The sequence below is a fragment of the Amphiura filiformis genome, chromosome 5 (genome assembly GCF_039555335.1).
Source record: "Amphiura filiformis chromosome 5, Afil_fr2py, whole genome shotgun sequence".
Classification (NCBI taxonomy): Eukaryota; Metazoa; Echinodermata; class Ophiuroidea; order Amphilepidida; family Amphiuridae; genus Amphiura; species Amphiura filiformis.
The window spans coordinates 37,052,240-37,066,487 of record NC_092632.1 but is presented as its reverse complement, the minus strand read 5'-3'; the positions used below and the strand labels follow the sequence as shown (position 1 = coordinate 37,066,487).

The 14,248-nt window shown below is 45.0% G+C and overlaps 1 protein-coding gene across 5 annotated transcripts in view; it reads right to left on the bottom strand.

Annotated features, from left to right (window-relative positions):
- LOC140153072 (uncharacterized) overlaps positions 1 to 14,248 on the bottom strand; it is a 100,652-nt gene that overhangs the window by 46,270 nt on the left and 40,134 nt on the right. For 4 of the 5 annotated variants that reach the window (XM_072175684.1, XM_072175685.1, XM_072175682.1 and 1 more), the window contains one exon: positions 508 to 676. In XM_072175684.1, coding sequence (XP_072031785.1) covers positions 508 to 676 — 169 coding nt within the window. Of the gene's footprint in view, positions 1 to 507; positions 677 to 9,482; positions 9,533 to 14,248 lie in introns of those variants that run through there. The other variant, XM_072175683.1, reaches the window with a different exon arrangement.

The following is a 14,248-nucleotide window of genomic DNA, read 5'->3' as shown; positions in this document are numbered from 1 at the left end:
TTGCAAAGGATTCTTGAAATTACAGAAAAAGTGAATTTGATCCAGGCTAATAGAAATGGGCTTGGCATCAAATGCATTATTACAGCATATTTAGTCCACGGGTTCTCCTCAATTATATCTAATGGCAGGAGATGTATGGCCAAAATCATTGAACAGATTTGTGTTTGAGGGCTAAATACACCTTGGTTTGCTATGTTTACTGTACATTTCAGAGCTGTTCAAGGGCCCACCACAATTGGTCAGCAGGCCACCTATTGTGAACCAATGATCTAGTCCATAAGGGATGAAATCAAAACTCAACCGGTGGTTCTGTACAGTTGGAGCCGGTCTATTGTCCTAACCCAAAAGCCTTTGCAAATGAAACATGAAACTACATGTAATACCATCTTGTACTGCACACTCTCCACCAGTTCAATGTCCACATTGATGATCAACTCAATGACAATGCCATAGTTTTGATTTCCCTGTAAAGGATTCTGGGTATAAAGCTGAGTTGACTTTACTTACAGATTGGTCAGCCATTAGCCTCCCTACTACTCTGTATGTGTTGTTACTTTGGTGTTGGTAGATGTGCACCCTGGCCATACCAGGAGCTCCTCCTGAAGGCATCCATTGCCTTCTCCCATCATCATACAGCATCACTGATGCATACACTTGGCAAATGGACTGCTCCATACTGAAATGATATAAATATAAAGAACAAACATGATCAGTCATTGTGAGGCATTAAATTATTATATGACTTTCAGAAGGTGGTTTCACACTGCATTGATCGGACCTGTTGGTCCATTTCAACTTGTAATTTAAGGGGTCCAAACCGTCCAAAACAAAAAAGTAAGGGTAGTGGGACATGCAAGCATGCGACCCCTGGTTGTGGGCAAGAAGTGTTTTAACACTTCAGGTTAAAAGGTTTCAGGATTTGTAGAGGAAAACATCTAATGACTTGTATATAAACAATCTAGTATCACTAATCCCTAAACAATAATAGGGCAGTAATTTCAAATATTTGAAATGTGATGTATTCTCCGTTTCAATTTCCTAGCAATGGCATCATACTTGACCTGGATGAAGTGATGGCGGGGGGGGGGGGTGCATGAGGGCAAGTCAGAACTCTTGTCCCTTTCCCAGTAAGAACCGAAAATGACGAAGAAAATTTAACTTTTTACAACAATTTTTCTTAAAATTGGTTAATTCCCCCCCCCCCCCTCTTCCCTGGAAAAATTTCTGGGCTGCAACTGCCTGGATGACCTTGAAATGACCTTCAAAAACTGGCTATAAGTTGCATCAAAATGTGTTTTTGTACATTGCAAGCACTGATACCTTTTTTAGTTGTAATCATCTACATGTATCATGCATGGGGTCAATCCTATGGGTAAGGGGGGCGTGTCCCCGCACCTTTTGACAAAATGGCCAATTTTTTGTTCTTTTCAGCCACTTTTTAACAATTCATGCCAATTGTTCCCCCACATTTCAAGCCAGATTGGTGCTAATGACATACATATTGTATAATCAGCAATAAAGTAAGATAGGAATGAATGAAGTCGCAGAAGCATTATGTATATCAGAATAGCTTGAGCATCATCCTGAATGAAGTAATTCGAGCCCAATAATACCAAGTAGTGTAGACACCATACACTATAATATGTACACTACTAATTATCCTCATCATAGGTAGCACATTGATACTATGCTGGGTATCACACCAATAGATGATGAGATGATGTATCAGATGTCCTGTATTACACACTCGGTGACTGGACAACACAACCTGTCATACTAGATAAATGTATAATAGCATTCATGAGTTCACCATGAGTTGATCAATGCCAATGCTGTAAAGCAGATAGATAAATTTATACACATGTACAAGATTTCAGCTATCCATGCCATGTAATTTCCAGGATCTGTGATGCCATTTTGGAAATCTATTATTGAACGATACAATAGCGATTATAGCTTTTTCTTCTTCTTATATATTAGTCCCAAACAAAATGTTTGGTAGACTCATAACCGGTGCGATCTTACCTTTCCGATGTTGATTAAGATACTTCTTGCATCGATCCCGAGATGCGGAAAAACCAATAGTCATTTTGTCCCACATAAATGAATAAATAACAAAACCCCGATCCCCGAAAGTGGACTCACCCATTCGGTGACGTCACACACGGTAATCACCCCTTATCCGACTTGGGCAGCCCCTACTCGCCAAACTTGTAGGGCGGCGGGGTCTGGATAATCAACATCGGAAAGGTAAGATCGCACCGTTATGAGTCTACCAAACATTTTTGTTTGGGACTAGACTCAGTACACCGGTCGATCTTACCGATTCCGATGTTGATTAAGATACTTCTTGCATCAACATCTGAAAGATCGATCTAGCAAGTAACCGACGGATGGAGGTACAAGATTGGCCAGCATCTGATAAGGATCGGGAGAGTGGGTAGCATGGTAATCGCGAGGTCAAACTATTTCCCCCCCTCACTGCCGGGAAACAGAAAGACTACGTGAACAGACAAAAACCCTGAACTGAAAATTCAGTGGTTAAGAATAGAAACACTGGTTCTTACCATGTTGGAATTCTGATTGTCCGCGAAAACACCTGATACCCAACCACCATATTATCTCCGCAGAATAGCCCTGGAGAACTTATCGCCTGGTCGTTGGTTTACGTTTTGTAGTAAACCGTGGAAAAGGACGACGGGTTCTTCCAAGACACAGCCTGACAAATCTCTTCTATGGGGACCCCCCTATGGTAGGCCCACGAAGATGAGATAGATCTGGTTGAGTGGGCCTTGGGGCGGCGTCTTTGCCGCCCCGAGTCCACTAAACACCTGGACCAGCCACCGTGCCAGAGTCTGTTTAGCGGCTGGACCGTGCGGTTCTGCGTGAGTGATAAATAAGCGGTCATGAGCCCCTCTTAAGGTTTGTGTTCGCCAAGGTAGTGCTGTAGCGCCTCACCGGGCACCACAACCTGTCTTCGGCTATTGACGAACCCTGCCCAATATTGGGGAGGAAGAGGGCGAGTGTCGGAATGTACTTCGCTCATTTTTTGCAAGGAAATCCGGGCGAAGAAACAGCGTCGCTCCGTTGTTAGTAAATCACGGAGGCTGACTTCGAGACTGCGTGCAACTCTGAGCAGCGCCGTCCGAAGCCAACGCCAGAAGAAAGGCCGCTTAAGAGTGACGTATTTAAGGGTCGCTTTTGACAGGGGCTCAAAAGGGGACCCTTAATATACTCCAAGACTGTGTTGAGGTCCCATGGAGGGACCACCTTCCTTTCGGCGGGCGCCGTTGAACATACCGTCGAGAAGAAGACTTAGGGACCCATCTGAATTGATAGTCGACCCGTCTTCAAATCCCCGATGAATCGAGAGAATGGCTGACTTATAGTTGGCTATCGCTGCCTGCTGAAGTCCTGACCTGAACTTTTCTGTCAGAAAATCTGCCACTAGAGGCACAGGGGCTCTAGTGGGAGATGTATTTCTCTCATCGCACCATGCGTAGTAGGGAGCCAAACGCTGACTATACGCACGGAGGGTAGACTCTCGCTCTACCCCGGCGATGAGAAAGCAGCTTCTGATGAAAAGCCTCCCTCCGCCGCACGTTCCCTGATAAGGGCCATGCAGCTAACTGCAGGTGCTCTAGTGGTAGACTTGGTACCTCTCCTCCGGGCATCCGGAGTAGATTTGGTAACTGGGAGTACTCGCGGCTGAGCCGCTAGTAGATCCACCATCGGTCGAAACCACAGGTGTTTCGCCAGAACGGTGCTATCAGAATGACGTTGCAATCCTCCCTCCCGATCTTGGTCACCACCCTTGCGAGCAGTGAGATCGGGGGGAAAGCGTAAGCAGTCATTCCTCCCCAGTCTCACGGACAGAGCGCCCACGGCGAATGCCTGTGGGTCTGCGACCTTTGAGCAATACACCGGCAGCTGATGATTTCGATGAGATGCGAACAAATCTATCGAGGGTGGTACATCACCTCGAAGATCGTCTGGGCGACCTGCGGAGCAAGGGACCATTCTGTAGGTCCCGACACCTTTCCTCGTGACAGATCGTCCGCGAGGATGTTGGTGACTCCCGCTATGTGCATCGCTCTCAACGTAATCTGCCTGGCCTTGCACCACCCTATCAGGCGTAAAGCGTGCAGGCATAACCGTGGTGACCTGGTGCCCCCTTGTCTGTTGAGGTAGGCCACCACGGTTGTGTTGTCTGTTTGGACAACGATATGAGATCCCACGATCACCTTCTCGAAATGCTGGAGAGTTCTCTCCACTGCCCAAAGTTCGAGAAGGTTGATATGGAACTCCGTCTCGTGGCCGACCATAGGCCCGAGACTGAGTCCCGATGGATGTGGCCCCCCAGCCCAGCTTTTGACGCTGCCGGTCGTCACTACGTGGACGCACCGCTGGTGCAGGAAACCTGACACCTTGAGTCAAATTGGGCTGATGGGTCCACCACCAGAGTTCCTCTCGCGATCTCCGACATCGGAACCGCGAGGGATATTGGGTGACGACTGGGCCTGTAAAAGGCTAGAAGGTGTAGTTGTATAGGCCTCATGTGAAAGCGGCAGTACGGTGCGAGGTCTACCATACTGGCCATAAGGCCCAAAACCTTCATCCATGCCACAGCGGGTGCCCCTCTGACTCGCCAAGAGTCGGGCACACCTCGCCATGTTCGTCACCCTCTCGGTGAGGGCACCGCGATCCCTCCTTGAGGTTGATCTGGGCCCCTAAGAATAGTGGTGTTCTGCGGGGACCAAATTGGATTTCTTGACGTTGATCAGAAATCCCAGGTCCCGCACCGCACGGAACTACTAACTCCACGAGACACTGTGTCTCCAGCGGGTGCGTCCGTAAATGAACCAATCGTCCCAGGTAGCAACACATGTTGACTCCCCTGCGCTTCAGGTACGCTGCCACCGCCCTGACCAGGAGTGTAAACACTCTGGGGGAGGTGGACAAGCCGAATGGCAGGCATCGAAACTGGTAAGTTTGACCCTGTACCTTGAAGCGTAGAAAACCTCTGATCTTGAGGTGCGATCGGAACATGCAGATATGCGTCCGAGAGATCTAGCGATGCCGCCCACATACCCTTGATGGGGCAGGCTAGCACCGGCGAGAGTCTCCATTCTGAACCTCTTGGGCCTGATGAACTCGCTCAACGGCTTGAGGTTCAGAATGGGCCTCAGTCGCCGGTCTTCTTTGGAGCCAGAAAAACGTGCTCCAAAACCCCTTGGTGAAAGGGGGTAGACCGGGACAATCGCTTGCTTCGTGAGAAGCTGAGTGACCTCTGACAGTAGTGCCCGACGCTGGGGGCCGTCTGGCGGCACTACCGTGGACCTCTGAATCGTGCAGGCGCACGAGGGGTGGCTGGTAAATTCCCGCCTGTAACCCCCACTGACCACTGACAATACCCAGGCGCCCGGTGAGATGGCATGCCATCTCTGGGCGTAATGCACAGCGGCCGCCCACAGGGGAATCCTGTGGAAGTCCAAGGCCTGCCGGCATGGACTGTCGACCGCCCGTGCCCTCAGGACCGATCTGGTTTGCCACCCTTAGAAGAACGGCTCTTCTTAGGGGGCTTGCCATACTGGTCCAGCACTACTCTTGCGCTTCCCAGTTTTTTGGGAGGTGCTGGAGTAGCCTCGGGCTCGGTGTAGTCTGTGGTGCGGGCGTCCTGCTGAAGCCGGAGCTGGCGCTGAAGAACGCTTAGAAGACTTCTTCTTCTTGTGCTTCTTCGTCGCCTTACCGCCCTTCCCCTTGGTCACGGCAGCCTCCGACTTCTTCAGAGTGCTCTCATTGGTGGCCTTCTTTGCCCGGTCCTCAACCGTAGCGCAAAAGGCCTGTCCAAAGAGTAGCCCCTGTCCCACCGAGTCTGACTTCTTCATTGCATCAGCAAAGTCGGAGCCGTAAGTTGACTGGAGGGACAGACAGGCATTCTCCCGGCGAGATGACATCCTATGGGCTAGGCCCATAGAACTCTCGTTGAGGTTAGCTGTTAGCACCGCTAACAGATTAACCTCGCGGAAGAGTTCCGACGTTGCCCGTGGTCGTTCGCTACCTTCCTACCGAGGTGCTCGGCAAGCGTGGTAGCGACGCTGGAGGGTCGTGTCGGCGAGCGTGCGCGCGTATCTATGAGCTTTAGCTCCTCCGCCCACTGGGGGGGAGAACGACCCGTGCGCCTTGGCCGCTAGCGGCAGGCGCTTGGCAACGCCTGGATCCATGTCAGGGACCCTGAGGTAGGTTTCAGTAGTCCTCCTGCGAAACACGCAGTGGAAGCGTGCAAGCACGCCGGCGTCGAAGCTCCAGCGAGCCTGACAGCCCTACGAGACCTACCCTTGAGGTCCGCCGGGAATGCAAGTGCGGCGACCCTTGTGTGGACGCCAGCTAGCTGGGCATCCTACTGAAAAGATGCCCTGGTCCTCCTGAACGGACTCCTCCTGAGAGAAAGCCAGGCCCAAACCTTGGGCCACACGGCTCATCACCTCAGCGGTGTCCGCAGGCAGACCATTGCTAGCGAGTTCCTCACGGGGCAGCGGGGGAAGGATACCTGAAGCTAGCTGCACAGTCTCATCAGACTGTGAGTCGCTACTGGTTTCATCTTCCGACTCCTTTCCCTCGCCTTCAGACTCTGACTCACTCTCTGATGAGGAAGAGATCTGACGACGGGCATCTGAAGGTGGACAGGGAGGTGTCGCCACCGTGTGGCTAGCCAACTGAACACCAGCAGAAGAGGGAGTACTCCCGCTAGACCCCGAGATGCTAGCTATAGCGCCCCGGGATCCGCCCGCTCTTGCTGCTGTCGCCCTAGCCATAGCAGTGTGCGGCCTACCCTGAGCTGTATCAGGGTTAGCCACTTTCGCCGCCGGGTTGGGTAACAACTGGTGGTACTGCTTGCCCAACGCTAGGCGGCACTTGCCACGGTGGAACACCGTGGAAGAAACCACCCTGCGGCGGATACCACGGGCATACCCTGTTGGTAGCTGACCCTGAAAGGATCCGCCACCAGGGCAACCCCGTGGAACGGTAGTACCAGTACCGCCTCCCCTGTTGCCACAGAGACTGTGGTAACCAGGACGCAGTACTGCGGTACCTGCGTGGTTGTAGCGTAGGTGCCCGGTAGGGCTCCCGGCTGCGCACCACTGTACCCATGCCTCACAGCGTTCCCGCTAGAGGATCAAGCCGCAGTGTATGGGTACCCGCTATACTGGCTGTCCCTTGGCTAAAAGGAGCTTGCCTAGTATCACGGGTAGCTGAGCGTGTATACCCCCGATCAGTCACCTCGCTACCTGAATAGGCAGTATCAATCAATGGAGCCATGCTCCGCTGAATAGATAGTGATCGATCATAAGAGGGTAATTGACCCATTGACTGTAATGGATCACCCACGCTCTGCTGGCTCTCGAGGACATAAGTGGGTTGTTGATCAGCCAGGCTGTTCAAACTACCTACCCTAACCTCTTGAGCCTTGCCCAAGGTCGCTGTGTGTGGCGGACCACTCACGGCAGCTATGGGCGGCGTGCGTATAGTGGCTACCACTGAAGTCAAGCCGTAGCTCGACTCGGTAGCTGCCACTGTTTGCACTTGGGTCGCTGTCCCGTGAGAGACTGCGAGCCCAACCCCGGTATAGCCGCTAGCCAGTCCCGGAGGACAGCCGGCAGCCATTCCAAGGCCCAGGGAATCACTCGGCGGTCCCACCATGGAACGCTGCCGTGTGACAACCCCAGTTGGTTCTGCTAAGACTACACCTGAAGCGTTAGCCCCGGTATCGTCTCTGCTAAACCCATGCACGCCATCATTACGACCCTTGCGGGGAACGAAGGGCGTGCTGCGTGCCGTGGATCCACCCGGGCAAGCCCGGCGTTCCACTGGCACGCTGCGTGCTACAGACCGGCCGAGGCAAGTCCGCTGCACGCTGTATGCTAGATTCAACCCAGGCAAGCCCGGGTACCCTTGGCATACTGTCCGTCGCCGCTACTTCATGGGTGCTAGACCCGCTGTTAAGCCAGCAATAGACGGGTGTCCACCTGCAAGAAGCTCGCTAGAGATCTCACTGGTAGACTGGTACTCGCCTGTTAGGGCAAGTACCGCCCTGCTGCCTGCTACTAGCTTAGACGTTAAGTCAGTGCTTTCGCTGGCTGCTAGGCCTTCGGGCTCGCTAGCAGTCCCCGGAGGGTCCGCCTGCTTGCCCGGACCGGAGCCCCAGAGGTTACCTTAGCGTGGCCCTTGCCGCCTCGCTAGTACCTACCATATCAATCTTACCTGTAGGCTTCTGTTTCTTAGTCTTCTTCTGTCTGTGTCGAAGACCTAAACGAGCGCTACTTTCTAAATCCTCGAAGTGGATGTCCGATAAGCCTATGCAAAAGGAAGCACACTTATTTGATTTAGAGCAATCCCTGTGGGAGTAGCAGAGTGGATGCGGGTCCCACTCTGGTACAAGGGAAGGGCATGATTGACAAGGCCTAGACATTGTAGTAATCGGGAGCGTGCAGCACTACCCCCCGAACACAAGCTCAAGCCCAATAAACAGACCCACACGCACAGTGGCTGACGCTGATGTAGTGGTATGATATAAAAATATATATACAAAGGGATGAAAAACTGAAAACCTTTTGGGGAAGATTTGTCAGGCTGGTCCCTTCGGAAACCCACCGAACTCTTAGCAGTAACTCGGCGTCATCAGACGCGTACTGAAAGATATAACGATAGAGCACACCATAAACATAGCGATAATCACTCACCATACATGTATACACAGTACTGTACAAACATCTATTGTAACTTACTAGTCTGTTATAGTTGTTTTACGTGAGAACAAAATATAAAATGGCGTCCCTAAGGGCGGCCATTTTGAAAACGTGTGTCCCGTGATATGAACGGAAACACACATACAAGCTAAGTTTTTGGATCGTTTTGTCACTTTTCTAGCCGAAAAATGTCGTCAAAACTATCTCCCTAGCGACTATACTGGTTGGTTTTTACCTCAGTGTAACAAACAAACTGTATATCTCGTCCTTTGGTTCGTAATGATACTTAGCGTTGGTAAAGAAAAATCCACACGTCTATCTCATCTAGAAACCAAGGAGGATAAGGGGTGATTACCGTGTGTGACGTCACCGAATGGGTGAGTCCACTCGGGGATCGGGGTTTTGTTATTTATTCATTTATGTGGGACAAAATGACTATTGGTTTTTCCGCATCTCGGGATCGATGCAAGAAGTATCTTAATCAACATCGGAAACGGTAAGATCGACCGGTGTACTGAGTCTGCCAAAAATTCATGCAGACTTAAAAAGCTTCTTAAATATCCAATTGGCACACTGCTTGAGTGCTTGTATGAACTCGATGAAACCACATTTGCTTCAATATTTATAATTCCACATGCTTCTAGAACTTCTACAAATGGAGCAACTGGATAAAAACTTCACCATCAACATAACAGCTTCCAAGTAATAAGAAAAAACCAAGAAATTTACACATACATTATATAATCTTCTTCCCACATAAAAGCATCCATCTTGATAGGCTAGTGTTCAAGAGTCTTAATGCTGCAAAAAGTAATTGCCAAATGTCTCCAGTGCCAGTACGCTTTATAACTGTACTCTTTTTGATGAGCCTTGTGCATGCATATCAGATGCACACGCATGATGATTATTTTAGGTAGCAAGTGATGTGTACCTAGACAGAGAGGATCCATTGAGCATTCAAAGGTACGTCTGAATTACAGCTGATGAGTCAAACCATTTAGCTTCAACTTTTAAGCTTTATTTCACTGAAATATAAAATTTCTTTGACTTTGAATTGATTCCAGAACCACCAAAGTACTATAGCAATTGAACAATGCAGGATGTTTGTATGTGAAATGACCAAAATAAAATTTGAACAGGATTTATAAACCAAGCTATCTACAGTAGATAGCCATATTCAGACCTATATATTCTGGCAACTAGCTTATTTAATAATCAGCCTACTTATACACAGAATCCAATAAATGTAACCAGCAAATGTCTGTTCTCGTTATCATCTAGTACTACATAATGAAATATGAAATATATTATGATATATTATATGTATGTCTCAAATCATTTTTAGATTTTGATTGTGTGATAACTTTTCTTGATGACACAAGAGTATGATACTTGACCTACTGCAGAGCTCTGCATAAAAACACCCAAAAAAAAAACACCCAAAAAAACCCACCTCTAAGCTATCTACAGTAGATAGCAATTTACAGTAAACCAGTCTACATGTACTAAATTAAAAAGGATACAATAAAATGTGACCATGACTTCACCTCAGCAAATGTCTATTCTCATTATTATCATCTCATTCTCATTATCATCTACTCTATATATTCCAAATGGACTGTGACCTGCTCCAGGAATGCTAAGTCACTGGACTTTAAAAGTCCAAATGAGATTCAACCACAGCCTGAGTTATATGATCGGGGCACCAGGTCTGATGGGGTGGGGACTGGGGAGCTATATTGTCGTATTACTCAAGCAAACTAGTTTCAAACAGAGTCTATCCATTTGTAGCGTTTGACTAAGACTACCTGCGATTCAATGACCGGATTTAGGCATGAACGGAGTGGCGAAGGCAAGACAGTGTGAGCCACGAAGCAGCACCAGACTACGTGTACACACTTCGGTTTCTTTGAGTGTGTGATACCCAGTAGTTTCTCTCCCCATGAATAATAAAGGAACTGTAAAAGGTGCTTAGCAAAGTAATTTGTTTACATTGTTTAGGCCTATAATATGTACAAAAGTCAAAGATATTCATCCAGTTTGCTTCTTGTAAAGTCACTGGGTGGGCGCTTATAGGGGCATGGGCGGTTAATGGAACAAATATGGTACATGGTCTGTAGCACAGATTAATCTATTTGAAGTTCTTAATTAAATCCTAATACACAATTCTCATAGGAATATGATCTGTATCAAACCCTTGTAAATGGTCAGATTTGTGATTAATTAGCAGATGAGATGACGATCCCATTTCAGCCGGTATTAATGAATGCAAACTGACCGATACAATTCTCATTTTACAATGTGTATTACATTTCCCTTCTTTTGACCATGTAAATTTCCTATTTATTTTAGTATTTTATAGATGTGCAATAGACATCAATTTTACTATGACTCACTATGAGTGAAAAGGGTCTCCATTTATGTGGCAGAGTTCAATAAACTCCATTCAACAATCAAAGACCACAAGTTATACTCAAGATATAGTGTATGATTTTTTGTACCCAATTAAAAGCTTATTAATTAATGGAAATCAGCATTTAAAGGTTACATGACATGATAAAAACTATGTTAAAACCAAATGAAACAAAACAAGTAAGCTTTATAAGCGTCAACAATTTATTCTTGACTGAAATAAGATGAGGATGTGACATGTTTCCTTGTTAGATAAATTCAATTAAATATGTCATTTATACTAGACAATGTTGAGCTGAATAACATTTAATGACAAATTGTGAAAATGGACATCTTACAAAATTCAGCAAGCAATTTCTTGAATGTATAATATAGGAGTTGTAAGAATATCCCACTAATATTGTGAATACCCTCTACCCCATTATTGCCCCTAAAACTGCACAATAATGGATCAAAATTCAAATATGGATTTAACTCTAATGGTGAATTCATTTTTAAAATGTTCAATCCTTATGTCCGATGGGATATAGCTTTTCCATATTCACCAATGGAAGCATACATTTACCACTGGTCTGAATTCTCAGTGAGGCCAACAGCCAGCAATGTCAACATTAGAATGAGGGGGCTATTTGATACCAAATCAATATTACCCGTATGCTATATATATATACTGTACAAAAAGCCCATTAGATGCCAGGATTGAAATACTATATCTAACATGGGATGTATAAATTATGTTCACCATCGTTCTGTCTTTTCCAACTGCTCAACTAATGTGTTATGTTACAATACATAGAAGGGAACTGAACTTAAGCCAAAAGTTGCCATGTATATTAACTAGTTCCATCATCATCATTACATTTAAAAACCATATTATAACATTTGCTGAGGAGAACGCCCTTTTAAATTCTGGTTTTTACACGATTGTAATGTACTTTAGTCAATAAAGATACTCTGCAAAAATCAAGACTTTAGGTGCTGTAGTTTTGTCAATATCCGAGATTTTGAATAAAACGATGGAACCGGCGTTTTATTATTACGATGGAAATATTAGACGTGCGGGATACACATACACACACCCCCCAAGGATTGTACTGTATTACAACCGCGGGAGTAACATGCATGGGCGCTAGTAGTAAATTCCAATTTTCTATGCTTTACCTCACTTGTTCGGCTCAAAATTAAAAGTGGACATATCTGACAGTAAACGCTAACATTTTATGGAAAATAAATAATTATCTATTTTTACAGAAATGTTATAATATGACTTTAACTATGTTAACGTGATCATATATTATATTACAGTGCTATCAATTTATTTGCCTATTTTTGTTGAATACCCACCTACAGTACTACACACTTCCGAATTCCACTACTCAATATTACATGTCAATTTATACAAATAGTATTCAAGCTAGTACAAATAGTATCACATGTAAGCCCTGTGGTGGGACAACATATTAAAGTTCCTTATAAATATAACAGTAACTAAGGAAAATAAAAATTGATTACCAGGAACTTAATCTGAAAAGTATGCCAGTGTTGCAATCATGGAAATATATATATAGACCAGATAGTATTTATAATAATCTATTGGTCTACCTAGAAAATAATGATTCATATCAATTTGGATGAGTATTATATTAGTGCTACAAAAATGTAGGAGTTGAACAAACATTGAACTGATACAACTCTACAAACATGCCCTAGTAGTAGTACTAATATGTAACAGCACTTGGTATTACAGTATTTAGTATTTACAATTAGAAAACAAGTGCCATAATATAATGCCCTAGCGTTAACTTACCAAATATATTTTCCCGGTTATTGCTATATGTATGTTTCGTTAATTTACACCTAGTTATTAAAATGTAATTTGTCAGATAATTAGTGGTAGTGTTTTGATCCAATATTAGCTCACAATAAAAAGTGTTAATGAATCAATATGTAGCTAGAAGTTGCAGCTGTTTACAAAAATATAGATTATTCCACTGTAGATATAATTTGTAATTGGGACATGTGTCAGAGTAAACAACACAACTATTTTTGTATATTATATAAATCTTGAATCATGTGTTGTGATTCAGTGCGTTTATTATTATTATTAGGCACTCTGCATATTTAATATCACTCAATATTTTGTTATCTGGCATTTAAACCGGCCAACCTAAAATATGTTCAACCATGCAGCACCTACATGTACATTGTAAAATGAAGATGTAGCATATTTCTGTTTATGCTTTAACACATTCATACACTCTTAGATAGCGAAAACCAATCAGAGCAATTATATTTATTCGCTAGCGAAGTGATGTAATAATCGGATTAACTACCATAGCAAAAGGGCAAAACAATTTTTTAATATATTGCGCTGCACTACAAGCAGGTTGCACTCATCACCTGTGTATGTCTGCAATCATAGATTGAATACAATACCGCTCTTTTCAAAGATATTAATCTTACAGGTGCGAGCGATTAGCATGATATGGTTCAATGCAGAAGTACTGCGTGAACATACTACAATGTAGTGAAGTGCGATATATTCAAAAATTGTTTTACCCTATTGCTATGGTAGTTAATCCGATTATTACATCACTTCACGAGCGAATAGATGTGAACCATGCATGGATTGTGTATAATGCACAGACATATACTTCGCGCAGTGTTTTCAGACGCGTTCATTTTTCTTGCGAATTGATTTAGACTTAGATTTGCATATATAATATTTTCCAGCATTTTTAGAGACAATTTTGTTATAAAAATCACAGGATTTTTTTCTTGTGTATGAAATTTGTATCACTTGTTGCTCGAGAAATTGTACAAACTAATGCAATTGTATTAATTTTGTACAATTTCACTCGCAACAAGTGACACACAAATTTATTTACCTATAAATATTAACTCCATATTTGCAGTCTATACCAGCAGTACTTGAATTATTTTTGTGACCGCAAGCTGCTTTAACGTAAGGTCAGGAATCGGGTACTTTAATATTAAAAGTTAGCTACTTCCCTAAACTTCTGGTTATACCCTGCAAATGTTACACCTGACTGCAAATGTTTCTACTCAAAACATAAGCCAGGATTATA